General features: G+C 38.5%; 1 protein-coding gene across 1 annotated transcript; it reads left to right on the forward strand.

Annotated features, from left to right (window-relative positions):
• The first annotated feature begins 1046 nt into the window (after positions 1–1046).
• znf330 (zinc finger protein 330) lies at positions 1047–13345 on the forward strand. Its single transcript, XM_032563060.1, has 10 exons — positions 1047–1141; positions 1332–1469; positions 1558–1577; positions 1665–1735; positions 2061–2137; positions 3140–3266; positions 3349–3453; positions 3595–3641; positions 8247–8364; positions 10304–13345. The coding sequence occupies exons 2-10, from the start codon at positions 1350–1352 to the stop codon at positions 10573–10575; spliced, it is 957 nt and encodes a 318-aa protein (XP_032418951.1). The 5' UTR covers positions 1047–1141; positions 1332–1349; the 3' UTR covers positions 10576–13345.
• The last annotated feature ends 4631 nt before the right edge of the window (positions 13346–17976 follow it).

Below are 17976 nucleotides of genomic sequence, written 5' to 3' on the forward strand. Positions count from 1 at the left end.
TTATTTATTTATTTTTATCCCATGTGCACCTTTTGGTTCCGCCCCTGTATATGTGTGAATACTACATACATATCAAAACTTGACCTGATAATAAAAAAGATTTAAGCATATATGACAAGTTGTCTAATATTATGATCTCTCCCGGATCATTTAGCTTATCTGAGCCAAATGATCCGGCTCCTGAATATGAGCCGGAATTCTCGTCACTAACCGGCTGGCTGATCATCAGCACGTGACCTAACCGTACACAAGGCTCACCTGCCTCTCAAAATCACATGGAAGTAATAAAGATGTACAGTTGCCATAAATCTTTAATCAGACTAGACACTGAAGCTTCAAAATGTAAATATTAGCTTTTCTCTATAAAACCTGATTGAAAAATAAAATATATTTTAAAAACAAAAGGTATAAATAAACAAATTCTTTATTTTTAATTATGTTTAATAACAGACTTGTGATAAAGTAATGTAGGGCCTTCTCTTATATTGTTAGAAAATATTGGTATTATGTGTAAGGATTTTTTTTATTTCTCTTTATATAACAAATATAACAATATTTTTATTAATTCCCTTAATCTAAAAGTAAACGTAAAATAAATGTGACGTTTTACCCAGTATGATGACTTTTCCTAAACGCTACAGTTTTCTTTCAATATTATAATACTGACGAGCATTGATTTCCCATCCCATTACCTTGCCGTTTCTTTTTGACATACAGCTTAACTATACTTTTAACATCACGTTTGCTCATTTTTACATTCTTTCTTTTGCAATATTTTTGGCAAATTTGTCAGCTAGTTTGTTCCTTTCTATTCCGATATGTGCAGGAGCCACAATAATTGAACCTCCTGACCAAATTATTTCTGGTCTTGAGTATAAATCTAAACATATTAAAATCTTCTTATACTTCCTGTACCCAATCCAATGGCATCAACATTGCTGTCAATTATTTCATTTGTCCTAAAATTTTAACGATTTAAGTGATGTAAGATTCAGTCCACACTTCATTCCAGCTGATGGTGGTAATGCGCCAAGAGAAACGGAGAAATGACTGTTGTTCCACTTGCGGAACCCAAATCACTGCATTGTGTTTCACCGGACACCTTTTTCAGACGGACTTAACGCTAGCTTCGCTGGGTGAGGTAAGGAAAATTTAAAGTTACCTCTTATATCTGAAATGACATTTTTTATTATTATTCAGGAGTCAGTTAGTGTTTGTATGCTAGCATTAATTAAAATAAAACCTAAAAATAAATTAGTGGACGCCATTAGTTTTCTACTTCTGCTTTTAAAAGCTAAGATCACCATGAACTTTTCCCTTTCCTGTTACAGTTATTATTGATTCCAGAGATGCCCAAAAAGAAAACCGGAGCCAGGAAAAAGGCGGAGAACCGCAAAGAGCGAGAGAAACAGATCCGAGCCAACAGGGAGCATGTGGAAGTGGCCAAACACCCCTGCAACGTGAACATGGTCTGTAGCCGCTACCGCTGCTACTGCTTTGGCTAACAGTGCAAACACTGCAGCGTGCTAATCCTCACTGTTTATTGTGTTTTTACAGGAATGTGACAAATGTCAGCGGTAAGTCTGTATTTAAAGCAGATGAAACGGATTCAGAAGAACTTTGATTTGAAGAGAAATAAACGTATTCCTGCTTATGTTTCTTAGGAAGCAGAAGAACAGGGCATTCTGCTACTTCTGTAACTCTGTGCAGAAGCTGCCTGTCTGCGCTCAGTGTGGTGAGTTTTTTTGGTACTTTTCTTTAAATTAAACACCAAGCTAAAGACTGATTCCACCTAATTGTTCACTATCTCAAGCATTTTTAATTCATTTAAGAAAGTTACTCATGTAAGTATCTTCAAAAACTTGTGGACAAGAAAGATTTCTAGTTGCAGGCAATCTTGCAACGAATCTGAGTAAGCCTGTGACTGAAGAGTGGTGTTGTATGACTGTCCTATGTCTTATTAAATTACACACAAATGGACTGTTTCAATTGTATTTAGAATTATTGGAGTAAAATAATGTTATTGTTATAATAAATGTTAATTTATTTGTGTTTTTTAGGTAAAACTAAGTGCATGAAGGCTTCAGATTGTGTTATCAAGCATCCAGGGATCCACAGCACAGGAATGGCCATGGTGGTGAGTTTATATCAAACCATAATTAAATCTTGTTCTGATCTGGACCTGTTTTAGAAACTAGATGGTAACAGTTACATTCTCTGGTTTGATATACAGTTCTAGATTTTTTCTGTGATTAAATAAAATTAGTCACTTTATTAAAGTATATGCTTATATGAAACTATTAGTCTATTAGTTTCAGTGTTTATAAAACGGCAGATTAATTGCAGAACATAACTATGTCATATTTTAATTGCAGGATTTTATGTATTAGGGAATAAAGTTGATCTAGTCGGGAACAGAGTGAAGAAAAAATTAGAATGAGCTTCAAGTGTGCAAAAGCCAAGAACATATTTCCACTAGTGGGCACCGATTTTTCTTTAAAATGCTTAATCTGCTGATTTCAATTTTGACCAATACTGTTTTTTTTTTAATTGACTGCAAAGTTTAAAATAAAATATTTGATATCTCCCCAAAGAGACCAAATTTTTGCATGTACTCTAAAGAAGATAGGAGCAGTGATGAGGAAAAAAATAAATCACATTTTTTCCTCAGAATTCTGTGATTAAACATTTGTTGTTTTATTCTAACTTGTCTCAGAAATCTGACCTTAATAGTGTGAGATCAATAGTCATAATTTTTTTATTTATTATTTTCAGGGGTCCTGATCTTCCATAAGAACAGCCGCTGATTTAATTTTGGTAAATTTTTTTGTCAGGCTGCTGGTTAACAGGCTGAAAGGGACTTTTTATTTTTACCTCCTATTTTAATTTTTCTTATACTGAGCTTCTTTTTTATGTTGGCATTCAGCTTGAAAGTTTTCTTTTCGGCTCTTTAAGAATTGTATCCAAGTATTCCTGGTAGTTTTTCCACAAAGAGCTTTTTGTTTTTGCCTCGGTCCTTCTTGAACTAATAATACTCATGTGGAATATGCTGCCAGTTTTTCTCCAATTGTGGTTCAGTTAACCATGGTTCAGTTTTTTTATTCTGTCCAGATATGTAAAACCTGTTTTTATCCACAAGGGGGCAGTGTGTGACTTCTGTGAAGCCTGGGTCTGCCACGGTAGGAAATGTCTGAGCACCCACGCCTGCTCGTGTCCTCTGGCCGACGCCGACTGCATCGAGTGCGAGCGTGGAGTCTGGGATCACGGTGAGATACTCCCTCCTGCTTGTAAACCAATCCCATCGGCTCGAACACTGAAAATCAACGGGATGCTCCATTTCCTTTGCAGGAGGTCGGATTTTCCGCTGTTCCTTCTGTCGGAATTTTTTATGTGAGGATGATCAATTTGAGCACCAGGCCAGCTGTCAAATCCTACAGGCAGAAACCTTTAAATGTGAGTCATGTGGTTTTACTCGTCCACTCATGTGGTTAAAAGGAGAATAAATTATTTGTTCTGCAGAGTAATATCTGGAAGAGATTTGTGCATTGGAGAGAAAGTGAATGCATTTTTATCTTTTCCTGCGTTTTGTTTCAGGTGTTTCCTGTAACAGACTGGGACAACACTCGTGCCTGCGCTGTAAGGTGAGAATGTTCAGCTGGAAATTTTATCCATCCCATCAGCATGCATCACACGAGAAAAGACCGGCCCTCAAAATTCCTTTAACATATTCTGTGAAGTAAAATTAGACTAACGCAAGTACATTTTGCTTTCGTTTGCACCATTTCAGGAAATCTTGCAGGTATACTGAGCTTGAACAAATGAAACTAAAGATTAAGGCTTTCCTGTCTGAGCAGCTGCGAGGAAACGCTCCGATCAGATAAAACTTGACTTGCCAGAAACTCGTTTGACCTCCTGCGGATGGGTTAGACTTTAAACAGAGCGGCTAAAAATAAGCACGTGTTGTTGTTATGCAAGCGCTACCTCAGGGTCAAGTTATCATGGTGTTTAAAATGAAAATATTTTCAATACCCAGTACATTAAATGGAATTCTTTGAAAGCAAAACACTTAAAAGGAGTGGGGGGGTCAGAGAACAATGCATGATCAAAAAAATAAATACCACTTGCAGCAGTCACTGTTGCAAAAGGTGTTTCTACATGGTATTACCATCCAGTGTGGTATGCATTAATATAATGCTGAGCATTAATATAATGATGAGCATTAATATAATGCATACCATTAGTATAATGCATATTCTCAACTATGCACCACTTTGTGCTGGCTTGTTGCACAAAATCACAAAAAACACATTGAAATGTTTTTTTTAAAAAGGGACAAAATGAGGAAAAGCTTATAAAAACTCTGCATCGTGATCCCAGTTGATTATAGTTATTTAAAGCAATTTCTGTGTCAGTTAATATTTTTTTAGTTTCTAACAGGATATAGCATTTCTACAGTTAGATTAGAAAAGAATTATAACCAAGGTTAAGCTGACTCAGCATTTTTTAAGGCGTAAGAGGTTTACATAAACGCTTCTGTTGTGGAAGGGTTGCACAACAGCAGCATGAAAGGAAAACGTTAAGTTCAAAGGTTGCAAATTAAAGGGTGATTCAACTTTTATAACAAAAAGAGTTGGAACAAGACCATTCTGTACTCCAGGGAACAGGAAATCGGTGTGTCCTCTGCGGCTGGGTTCAACATAAGATGTCGCTTCTGAAGCCATTTCACAATTTGAAAAGGTTAAGCAATTAGATCTGGCAACTTCTCACAGTTAAAGGAGAAGAAATGACGAGACTGTGTGATGAACTGTGTTTTGAGGCTCTGGATCTTTGATTTATTATTTACACTGCAAAACACAAAATCTTACCAAGCATTTTTGGCTAGTTTCTTAGTACAGTGGTCCCCAACCAGCGGGCCGCGGACCAATTGGCAAGAAATAATGAGTTACTTCCGGATCTTTTATTTTGAAAATCCTAAACCGGATTTTACCGGTTACGTCTTGCGCGTCAAAATTGAGCCAACTTGCAGCAGAATGAGTAACAAAACAACATCGGAGTACTGCGCGCGCACTCTCTCCCTCCCCCCGGTCCGCAGCAAAATAGCGAAGGGCTGACCGGTCTGTGCGACTAAAAAGGTTGGGGACCGCTGTCTTAGTATACTTGAAATAAGTGTAACTGGTACTTTTTAATAACCATCATGGAATTATTGGGCGCCTATATCCTGCTGAAAAGTTACTCTTCAGTTAGTTTTGTCTTATTTTAAATCTACTACAATATTTTCACTAGAAACTAAACCAAAAATACTTTGTCAAATTTTGCGTTTTTGCAATGTAGAAGTTTTGATCAGTGGAAATTTCCAGCATGTTGACTCTTGACATTTTGATGTGCTGTCGCCATGACAGAGTAGGACAAGAAATCTGGTCCTGGAGGCTTCAGATCTGAACAAACTGTCGATTGTAGTGGTATGGGGCCTTGGCGGAGGCGGAACAGATCGTCCATCATGGATAGCAGAGTCCTCACTGACTTTAGTGTTCTGTTCTGGGAGTTTTCCAGCTCTTTTCAGAGTCCTCACTGACCCTGGTGCCGGGTTTTGTACTGTTGAATAATGAGCAAAGTGGTTGGTCCTCTATTCCCAGCTTCTTCTCCATCCTTCATCATCCATCCATCTGTCCACCCATCCATCTTTTTGTCCATCCCCTGTTGATCTTGTGCATACCCTCTTATTCATGTTGGCCATTGTTGGGACGCTGGTTCCTGCCTCTAGTGGACATTGAGCGCTAAGCGGGGTCCACTTGGAACTCACTGTTTCAGCTGTTTTTCAGTTTTCCGGAAGTTTGTTTCATTGTGGTGCAAAGAAGCATCTCCATGTTTGTGTACTGGCAAAAATGTCTTCATATTTGCCAATAAGCAGAAAAATCTGCTGCAGCCTTTGTGTCACTTCCTGCCATATTTTGCACCACTGACCCTAACACATTGAATTGGTTGGTTGGTTTCATGCCTGCATAAATGGCTGTTTCAGCCTTTGATCATTCATTCAGTCTTGTGGTTTTCCTCAAGGCTGCATTCTTGGGCAACTTTTACTCTAGCTGCATTCTCTCCTACAGGGGTTGGACAATGAAACTGAAACACCTCTCATTTTAGTGTGGGAGGTTTCATGGCTAAATTGGACCAGCCTGGTGGCCAATCTTCATTAATTGCACATTGAACCAATAAGAGCAGAGTGTGAAGGTCCAATTAGCAGGGTAAGAGCCCAGTTTTGCTCAAAATATTGCAATGCACACAACATTATGGGTGACATACCAGAGTTCAAAAGAGGACAAATTGTTGCACGTCTTGCTGGCGCATCTGTGACCAAGACAGCAAGTCTTTGTGATGTATCAAGAACCACGGTATCCAGGGTAATGTCAGCATGCCACCAAGAAGGACGAACCACATCCAACAGGATTAACTGTGGACGCAAGAGGAAGCTGTCTGAAAGGGATGTTCGGGTGCCAACCCGGATTGTATCCAAAAAACATAAAACCACTGTTAGAAAAATTATCCTCCTGTTCATTTACTTATGAGTTTATTTTACAAGTTATGTTTTCATATTATTCTTTCATATTATTCTTTTTATATTATTACTCTCATATTATTATTCTTTTTATATTTACTTAACTTCTCTTTCTTTTGTAGTACTTTATTAATCTTTTGTAGTATATTATTAACTTTGTTTAGGATGTTTGCTTGGAAGCTAAAAACGTTAAAACATTCATGTGTTATTAGTTCCATATGTAACTGATTAGTTGTGGTCAGCCACATGCCCTTGTAAGGGCATGTCCATAGGAGGTTTCAGAATGTAAAGACGGTTGGTCAATTCTCTGTGTGACTGTGTGAAGAAGCCCAACCTCCTTTTTCTATACAATAAAGAGAAATGCAAAGAGAGATCTGGCAGAATTGATTCCAGACAGTGTTTGACAGCGATTCGTTGCGTCTGCTCTCAATTCTCCTATTCTGCAGAAAAGAAAAGAAAACTAATCTCTGTCTCTGGCTGATTCTTTGCAGGTTAGGACATAATAAACCTATCAACCACGACTGCCCAAAACACGGCAGAATTAAACGTGCACCTCAACTTTCCTGTTTCCACCAAAACTGTCCGTCGGGAGCTCCACAAGGTCAAAATACATGGCCAGGCTGCTATAACCAAACCTTTGGTCACTCGTGCCAATGCCAAACGTCGGTTTCAATGGTGCAAGGAGCGCAAATCTTGGGCTGTGGACAATGTGAAACATGTATTGTTCTCTGATGAGTCCACCTCTACTGTTTTCCCCACATCCGGGAGAGTTATGGTGTGGAGAAGCCCCAAAGAAGCGTACCACCCAGACTGTTGCATGCCCAGAGTGAAGCATGGGGGTGGATCAGTGATGGTTTGGGCTGCCATATCATGGCATTCCCTTGGCCCCATACTTGTGCTAGATGGGCGCGTCACTGCCAAGGACTACCGAACCATTCTGGTTCAAACATTGTATCCTGAAGGAGGTGCCGTGTATCAGGATGACAATGCACCAATACACACAGCAAGACTGGTGAAAGATTGGTTTGATGAACATGAAAGTGAAGTTGAACATCTCCCATGGCCTGCACAGTCACCAGATCTAAATATTATTGAGCCACTTTGGGGTGTTTTGGAGGAGCGAGTCAGGAAACATTTTCCTCCACCAGCATCACGTCGTGACCTGGCCACTGTCCTGCAAGAAGAATGGCTTAAAATCCCTCTGACCACTGTGCAGGACTTGTATATGTCATTCCCAAGACGAATTGACGCTGTATTGGCTGCAAAAGGAGGCCCTACACCATACTAATAAGTTATTGTGGTCTAAAACCAGGTGTTTCAGTTTCATTGTCCAAAGAAGTATTACAACTTCTGTAAACAACTCACATAAACTGCTTTCTCTTTTAAATGGGATTTTAAAAGGGCCATTATTTTTTTCATGGTGTTTAAATTTGTGTATAAACAACTGGAAGTAAATTGTCTATTGATTTTTGACTTCTTCCACTTCCTTGTTTACTCAGCATGACTGGTTTTTCTATTCAAAGGGATAAAAACAGAAATGACTTGACTCAACTTGTTTATTATTTTAGTTCTGTCCTTGCAGTGTCGGTTTCCTTTGTCGTTCTGTCGCTTGAACATTTCTGGAACACTTTTCTGTTTTTAATGCATAGTTGAAAGGACAGTGAGTATTAAAAGTTTTTTTTCTTCACATCTGCAGGCCTGTTACTGTGACGACCATGCCAAGAGTAAAGTGTTCAAACAGGAGAAAGGCAAGGCTCCACCTTGTCCGAAGTGCGGCCATGAGACCCAGGAGACTAAAGACCTCAGCATGTCCAGTGAGTTTCACACAACCGGAGCTCGTCTTGCCTTTCCTGTAAATTTGACAATTCAAGCAAGTTACAGCAACCTCTTTTTCCTGCTTGAATGCTTTTGGAAAGTGAAACAGAAAATGCACTGATTACTTCTTGGCACAGGGGCTTATTTCCCATAAATGTTTATAGAGAGGGCTTTATACAAGCAACTTACCCTGAATGCCTTTTTTCTCTTTCTTTTCTCTTATTATCATTATTTTAAGCTCCATCTTGTTGAGGTTTATACATAAAATTCTATAAAGTATTTTTCTTACTGCAGTGTAAGGGGAGAGAATGGAAAATGTCCCTGTTGTTTACACAGCGGTGGGCAGCTGCAGTAGTTGTTGAAAGCCAGATCCTTGAGTGAACACAACTTTTCTCCATATTTGATAATAAACTGTAGCAGTTTTATTGTTGTCTGGCAACATTAATATAAAATCCGACCTCAGCTGTAGTACTATGGGAACCCTGGGAGGTCTACCAGTGTAACATGGAAATAAAATGCTCTTCTAAAGATCACCCTTATTTACTTTACTTCTCAGCTCACACAAGTAATTAAAAAAAATATTCACACATTTTAACTCCTTAAAGGGTCAGTATTATGTAAAATTGACTATTTTTTTTTAGCTTTTTTAGCTTATAATGTTATTACCTCAACAAAAACATACCAGGAGTGGTATGTTTCACACGTGTTTAAGAAATCCTGTAATCTCCATGGCAACCATTCAGCGGTGCACAACTTCGAGACGCAGCTCCTCCTCTGAGCTGCAGTTTCCAAGCTTTCAACTTCTGCCTCACAGAGGAGCCTTCCGCAACTCAGCTCCTTCAAACTAGCCAGCAGCAATTAGCAAATACCTGGTGGAACTACAGTAAGCTTCTGTCGAGCTCATTATAGGAGCTACTTCTCAGTGAATCGCTGGTAAAAACCTTGTTAAAGGGTTAATAGAGGAGCCATGTTGTGACGACTTCTTGCTGCTGTTTCCTGAAGGCAAAGTTTCAGAAAAAGCAGGAGTTCTTAATGAGACAGAGGCCCAATTTCAAGGCATCAAATTTTAAAGTTAAAATTCTTTTAAGTCATATACTATATATGACTGTTTGAAGGTAACATAGTTCATGGTGCTATAAAATTGCACCATGTGCTTCAGAAATACATAATATTGCCCCTTTAAAAGGTTTATGGGTATTGTTGGAGCCTCAGTGCCAAAAAAGGCTTCAAAATACCTTTATTTTGGTGCCAAGTCATCAAGAACAATTTTAATTTGTTTAGATTTTTTATATGCAAATATTATTTTGTGAAAAACAAAACATGACATTTTGAATGGATTTCAATACAAAAATTGCTGAAGGGTCACAGATTGCTCTATTTAGATTGGGGAAAAAAATCTGACTTAAATGAATGAAAAAATGTTACCAATGTATCAGTGCTGCCACATGTAGGCAGAAATACCCTTTAAGACTGCATAAAAGGATCCTACATATCCTTTATACGAACAGCTGCCAATTGTTGTTTTGTTCCCTGCTTTTTTATCTCCTGCATGTAATTTTTATTGTTTAAATTCAAGATGTGATTCCAAGGAGCAGGTCTGTTTTCCACAAACTGAGCCCCACACCTTTTATATGTAAACACTTGTCTTGTTAAAACTCCACATTTCCTCTTTTAGCCTCTTTACTTTTATTGCAAGGCATAAAAATAAATGTTCCAGAATGCCTACTTGAAAATGAACACAGTGAGATGAGAACTCTTGAGTAAAAGACTGATGATGTTGCCTTCAAACTAAATGCAGTCTTTTGAAAATTATTCGGATTCATGCACATAATTAATTTGTGCAAGCCTGATTTTCATGCAAACATGCATGTCTGCAGCGGAGGCCGTGTAGAGAACGAGATCTGCTCTAAATCTGATTGGTCCGTTTGTTCCCCGCAGCTCGCACCTTGAAGTTCGGTCGGCAGGCCGGCGGCGACGACGACGACGACTACGAGGGCGCGTCCGGGTACGACGCCTACTGGAAGAACCTGGCAGCTGGAGGAAGCCGACAAGACGACTATGGCGATGATGATGACGACGACGATGAGGAGGAAGAGGAGGATGACGGGTATGAGGAGGATGACGAAGAGGAAGAAGATGAAGGTGAAGAGGAGGATGAAACTGCTTCGGAGTCTCTGGCTGAGCTGAAGATAGATGGCACTGCAGCCTAAAGTAAGACCGAGGAGTTGATGGTCAGAGTGGATTTTAACTGAGTGAAAGTTACAGAGTTTGGCATAAATACAGAGCATTTTGCATCCAAGCAGCCTAATGTTCTTGTAATCTTTGGAAGTAGTTTATATTGTGTGTGTGTTTTTTTTAGCTTTACACATTTTGTTTTTGTCCAGTCCTGGTACCAATGTGGTATGATGAGGAAGTGGAGGACAAACGGAGAAAAACCATGAAGTGTACCAGAAAGCCAAAGTTTACCCAGGAGTGAGGAAATAAATATCAAAAGGCAAAACTGACTATTAAAAGCTGCATTCTGCAGTTTGTTGACTAAGAACTATGAGATTCTCACAGTTAGGTAGGGTTTAATAAAAGAACCATCTATTAAAGGATATTTACAAATTAACAACTATATAAATAAATATAACATGATTTTTCCTTAAAAATATAGAAAAGCAAAAATTATTTTTACTGCTGCTAAAATAATCTACATTTAACTTACTGCTGTTTTGCCCATCTAGCATAACAGGAGTATATTATTAAATGATCAAGTTTGTCTGCAACATGTAATAACATTTCAGTCAAAGGATAGGCAGTATTTAGCATCATGTGGGGGAGGGGCACTAGTAGATTATTGTAAACTCCTGTACACAATGGATTTCTTTTGCATTGCATAAAAAGGACTTTACAAAAGCATTTCATTGAAATTCAGGAGCAGAATTTAGTTTTGTAGAGTTTCTCTGTAAAACAAGACGAGTTTTAGATCTCGTAAAAAGGCATAAAGCGGCTTCCTCTGCTTTACTTGTTTCTTCTAGGCTCAACCATCACACAAGGGGTTGTCGTTTTACTGTTATGACTTTTCTCGTTAAAACAAGAACATGTTTTGGTTTTAACAAAATATAGAACTTTACTTTTTTTTTATCTCGTTAAAACGTAAAACTTTATCTTTTCAGCAAGAAACTGTTCCTGAAACGAACACTTCCGTACTTTCATGTGTAAAAATGATACGATGGGGAATTTTTTGTAGTTCTTAATCTGTGCCAGATCTCTGAAAGTTATCCAGACTGTTTGGTTACGTAGTTGTGGATTTTCTTTAACGCTTGAGTATTAGCAAACAAAAACATAACTGACATATGTAGAAACGTCAATGGTTCCTCCCAAGAGGTTTATCTTGTCAAAAAGAGTTGTGGGTCATGTATACGGATTGAAATCAGGTGAAAAGCAGTCGAAGTCTAAGGAAAATCTTTTAAGGGCCCTCATAAAGGCTGATTGAACTGTTGATCAAAACCACTGTTAAAGTTGAGAAAGTCTAACTGTTAGAAAGCATAAAACAACATAAGAAATGACTCTAAACTGGTTCTCTATTTTAAGCTCCTTATTCATTCCAGCACTCTCTGGCGACTTTTAGGAATGTTGTGAACTATTTTAAACTTCACCCTTCTGTACAGAATTGAAGGAATAAAGTTTAATATGAATCTAAATCAATAAAATTGTGACTGAACATTCTTTATTTTAATTCATTCTCTGAAATGCTTGGTTTCTAACAGGGTTGGGACTTTAATTTTAATGACTAAATTATATAAATTTAACTAATTTAATTGGATATTTTTTAACATACAAAGCTCCTGGGTGGAACCTTTGCATTTGCGTGTTTCTGGTACACCTGTACATCTGACGCACAAGTGATAGCTAAAAATCGTGATGGACGACAAAACCGCCGGTTTGGTCCACTGGGGATAAATTTTTGCTAAAAAACATTCTGATGGGAATAAACTATTGAGCTAAAAGGTGTTGGACTATCAGCGAAGCTATTCAAGCCTAAAACAGCATCTCAATGCCAAACAGCGGCATAGACATCCCCAATGCTAATGTCATTTTTTCCAAAGCAGGGGTTCCAGAAACACTTAAAAGCTAAATGGTTGTATACAATGGTTGTTGTTAAGCTTGTATGCATAAATATTCAATATTGGCAGCCAATAGGTTTATGAATTGAATATCTTGCTTAAGTTGTTTTTTATTTAAAATGTGATTAATTGTAATTAATTACAGCCCCTGCAATTCACTGGCAAAAATTTTTATTTGAGTCCCACCTCTATTTTTTAATAGTCGGAGCTCCACTAGTAAAATTATATGAATATATGAATTCAAAATCTCTTGCTGTACTGAGAACCTTGTAGAGAGACCAGTGGGAAGATCTCATGAAGAATGTTTCCACTAGTGTGTGTCCAAGGTTTTTGGTATGGCATGTGTGGGAGTTTGATTTTATCATGTCTGTTTGTTATTTTTGTTCATTAGTGAAATCCCATAACAAGAGTTCACTTGTTTTTCCGTCATTTTATAGCTAGCTGGATTGTCCCTACTACAAGGCCAGATGAATGTGTCACCCTTCATGTCTACTATAACAGAGAACGCAACATGAGCCTGACGTGCAGCAGGGCTACTTCAGTTCATTCAGTTATTTTTGAAACAGCTTAAGGAACTCATACAGTTGAGCTTTCACATTTTTTTCCCCCTCTGAATTACTTTAAGATGTGTTTTTATGATCTGACTTACCAGAAGATTGTGAACTATTTTTATGTGTTTTTGTGGCTTTTCTCATAAGGATGGAATTTTTCCTTCAACGTCTCCATTGACCTTTTCCAATTTAGACAGGATACACATGCAGGAAGATAGTAATCAGCGGTTTGACTACTGTAAGGGATGGAGAAGGGCAATGTTTTTCTTGAATGAATTAAGATTACCTGAATAAACAAAATAAAAAAACACATTTTCTTCTCCCTGTCTGAGAAACTTCTTTTGTTCAGTTAAACTACCAAAATAATTTTTTGTCGTAAATGCTACAATAATTATAGGATATCTCAGATTAAACCAGAAGATTACTTATATTTTCTCAGTATTTAGCAAAGTTATTATAGTTTAAGTTAAACGAATGGAATAACAAAATCTGAAATTGAGAAAACATTTTTAATTGAAATAAATAAAAGCAGTTAAAGACCTCTGGTCTGGTTCATCATTGGGTGAAATTTGCCTTAAGATGCCAAAAGATATCAGCATAAACATCTTGGGAATGTCCAGTAATTTTACCTTCTGCGAAGGAGGTGGAGTAATTTAAAACAAAGAAAAAAGTCTGGTAATCCTACTACTGATCTAATAGAAGAATAATTCCATCAGATTCAATCTAAGAAGTTGAGAAAAAAAGTGGCTTTTAAATACAGCAAACGCATCTGGTTTCAACTAATCATAGTAATACTGATTCTACGCTTCCTTTATTATTCCAACTCCTAATCTCCAGTCAAAGGAACCACTTAGTAATTTAAGCATTTGACAGGCTGCAACAAAAGGAAGCAGTTTGTGTAATGACCACAAAACAGCCTGAAAAGTTGTAAATTATGATGCAGATGACACGCTGTGTAGGCGCTAAATCAACACAATAAAACAAACAAGCCAAAAAAATGTTGATCATGTTGCGTCTGAACGCAGACGCTTCTGGGAAACCATCTGATCTCTCCGGCAGGGTGAAGCTGCAGAGGTGTTCCCGTAATAAAAGTGACATGTCAGCTGAAAAACTTTTACAATAATTCCTAAAAACAACTCCTTTGCAGAGATGAAGGAGGAGTGCGCGCTCGACGTGACGAGAGAGACGCACAGGGAGGGCGTGTGTGAGTCTCGGTGTGTGTGTGTGTATATGTGTGTATGTGTGTGTTGGGAGAGAGAGTGGAACTGCGGAACCGCTCGGCTCAAGTGTAACCAACAGTGGATTTCGGACCAATGAGACAAAGCGGAGTTACTGTCGCAGATCCAATGCGAAGATGTGATAGAGTTGTGCTGGTGCTGTGCTGGGTAGAAGAACCCCCGCGGCAGCTGCGCTGATGATAGAAGAATTCATGACGGCTCTCCAGGTCATCCTTCTCCAGCTCACATTGCCCCGGGACCAGCGAGCGGTAAGCGGTTTTACCTCCCCACTCTGATCCGACAGCAGGGCCCAGCAAGCCCAAGTTCGGATATATTATAAGAAGCATTTTTTTCTTATGATTATTATTTGTAGTAAAGTAACTGTGCGCAAGTTTAATCCGGGGCGGTCTCACTGCGCATGTGTCTACCTTTCAGCACCTTTTTCGATCACCTTCAGGCAACACTCTTATTTGGTTTAGAAAACTTGAAAAGCCACCTTTTCAGATTCACTTTCACTTTCATTTTCCAAGCGCTTATGGCTCCACCTGCTGTTTGGAGGTTGTAGGTGCCGGACTCACCAGAAACTGAAATAGGTAATTGTGCAACGCAATTGCTTGTTTATCCATAAGCAAAATGCAATTTATACAAAACTGCATTTTGTATAATTTTTCTATCACCTTGCGAAAAAAGATGATTTCATTTGATGTATTTTATGTTCCCATAGGGCAACTTATTTGCAGGAGAGTCTAAAGCCACTTCACAACAATACACTCCCACTCCCCAGAGGACAGGAGAAAAACAAAAAAAAAAACCTAAACACACATTACAAATTTATATCAGGAACCCAACAGCATGATTCATCTGAAACCATTTCAAAACCCTGCAGCTAAAGGAATAAATTATCTCCAGTATCTGTTTGATATTGCCTTTTGGGCATAAGTAAACCACCTTCTTGATGGTAGTAGTCTGAACTCAGAGTGCAAAGAGTGCTCTTGCCCTCTTAGTAACTCTAGTTTTCATGATTTGATTCATGTTTCTTAAAACACAATCTATCATTAATATCTATACCGCTCAATCTCTCTATTTGTCAAGCTGAGGTTTCCGAACCAGTACACCATGCCAAGGGTTAAAATGGATTCAGAAGAAAAATAAAACACTCAAGATTAAAAACAAATATTTATACTGACTGACAATCTCTACCACTGTACCATTAATAACTGTTTGTACGATCGTAGAGAGACTTCTTTGAAAATCAATCAGCTTCTCTTTTGTTTTCAAAATATTTCACTGCAAGCATGACTTGTTGCACCAGTGGATAAATTGTTCTAAAATAAAACAGGACTAAAAAGCCTAAGTAGAAGAAATCTTTAAAGGGCAAAGACGTTTTTACAGCATTGAAGCTGTGGGTTAGGTCAGATGTGAGGATTTATAGGCATCAGTACAGTTTTACACTGAGAACGAACAATACAGATGCAAGTTTTTCTTCAAGGACGCAGATAGAGAAGGAAAGCGAAAGCCAGAAGGAGCTGCATTGCAGATTTGTAGATTTAAAGTACAACAAGGTGCTGAGCGACGAGCTGTGGTATTACATGATTAGGTCTGCATTGGCAGAGAAGTATGCTAAGGGCCCTGCATGGTTAGAACAAAGTCAAACTGTTGACACGCGTAGTTTCAGGACATTTGGACACACCCTTCAAGGTCCACAAGACACATCGAACCGGCGCCTTGTCATATTTGTGGTTTACAAGAGTTACAGTAAACACAGCGGCCATGACGGAGAGGAACATTTCTTACAAGTTCACAAATTTGGAGGAAATAATGATTGACGTGCTGCAACATCTTGTTTTATTTTCAATGTTAATGAGAAAACAAAAAACAGAATGCGATAGCGGGAAGCTAAGCCCCCCAAAACTATCCGCGCTGCTGTCAATCTGAAGATCCTGCTTCTGGAAGTTGAGTAATTGAGGCTGGTTTCTGCATAAACATACACACACAGGAAATTCTGACCAACCACACTAGTTTCACATGCAGAGGGGAGCAAAAAGTTTGCCACAGAGTGTGTGACAAGATGGCGCGGACAACAAATTGACACACAACTCCGACAACGAAAACAGTTTTCGGCAGTTTAGCCGGACCATGCAGAGTGGGGTAGGACATGCATGAAAGCTGTGAGAGAGTAGTGAGGTGTGCTGATGAGTTCAAGGTAAAGATCAATGGAGACCTCAACATGCAGAAGTTGAGGTTTTCTCTGGACGAGGATGGGTAGGATCAGGAATGAATACATCAATCCATCAATAAAGTTTATTTGTTTTGCACATTTCAGCAACCAGGCAGTTCAAAGTGCTTTACATCATGAAAACATAAAAACATCATAAACACACAGACACTCATCAGAGGGACAGGCCACGCCGAATGTTTTGGAGATAAAATCAGAGAGGATGAACTGAGTGTTTTTTAGACATGCATTGTGTTTTTAGAACACAATGCATCAGTGTTCAGAGACGCAGATGCAGAAGGATGGTGAGGTTGGAGCCACAGGGCATGAGACAAAAGGAGATTTATAGATGGGTTGAAGTGAAGTTAGTTGATGGAAGGGTGGACGATGCACCTTCTAAATGGAGAGAGATGATTCACTATGGTAATAAGGGAAAAGCTTAAGACTTTTTCACAGCACTGTAAATTACTTTAATCCTGGTTCTTGGTTCCAAAAGCTGTGGTCTGAATATCTCTGAAAATGCGAATCTACTGTGATTTTGGATGACAAAGAATGATGAGAGGAGAAGCTGGAGTCTTGTTTGAGATGTTGTATACTGTTGCTGACCATGTGCTTTCCTATGTCACCACAGTGTCACATTGTTTGCACCAAGAAGCTGAATTACAATCACTTAAAAGTCAGAGGAAGTTTGTAACATTCACATATTTTAAATTCTTAGCCCGAGAAATGTGTCACATAGCAGCAAAACCACTTCTATCTATGGAAACCCAGTGATAGCATCTACTTGATGACTTTGCCTCCTTCTGACTGAGCATATAATGACAGGGAACATTACATTGTGAATGGTGGATCACATTCAACAGTTGTGAACCTTGTATTGAAATGTTTCTGGTTTAGCATGTGGACAACTTGCAGTATTTAATGGAACACTGAATTCTGCTCTCCACCAGGAATTTCAGGAGAATGTAGTACAGCTCTTACACTCTTGGGTTTTGTAGCCAGAAAAGCACAACAGCAAGTTTGTACCATAAGCAAGATTTTCCAGTGGCCACTTAAGATATGTGTGATCTTAATAGGCTGTTCATGCTCAAAAACCCTGTCCTGTGGCTAAATTAAAACAATTCTCCAAAGAAGACTGGGTCTAAATCCCCCCACAGTGATGTAAAAGGCCTCTTGTTTTAATAACAAACGCTTGATGGTGTTATTTAATTTCACATGGAGCCATATTGTGGTAGATATAACACTTTTCTATCTTTTGAAAACTGCATTTTATATCCAGTTACATCAATTTGGATATGAAATGTTACAAAAAAAGCAAAAACTGAAGAAATCTTTCAAAAGACACTTTAAACACTTTTAAGGGCATTTTGAGTGATTTTAAACGTTCAGTGGTTCTTGGTGCCAAATAGGCAAATCTGGGTGTCTTTAAAATGTTGACCTACTGGGATTTTCACACCATCTCTTGGCTGACAAAGATCAATCAGAGGAGAATGGGGAGTGTTTTTTAGTGAGCTAATTT

Source organism: Xiphophorus hellerii, chromosome 5 (genome assembly GCF_003331165.1).
Source record: "Xiphophorus hellerii strain 12219 chromosome 5, Xiphophorus_hellerii-4.1, whole genome shotgun sequence".
Lineage (NCBI taxonomy): Eukaryota > Metazoa > Chordata > Actinopteri > Cyprinodontiformes > Poeciliidae > Xiphophorus > Xiphophorus hellerii.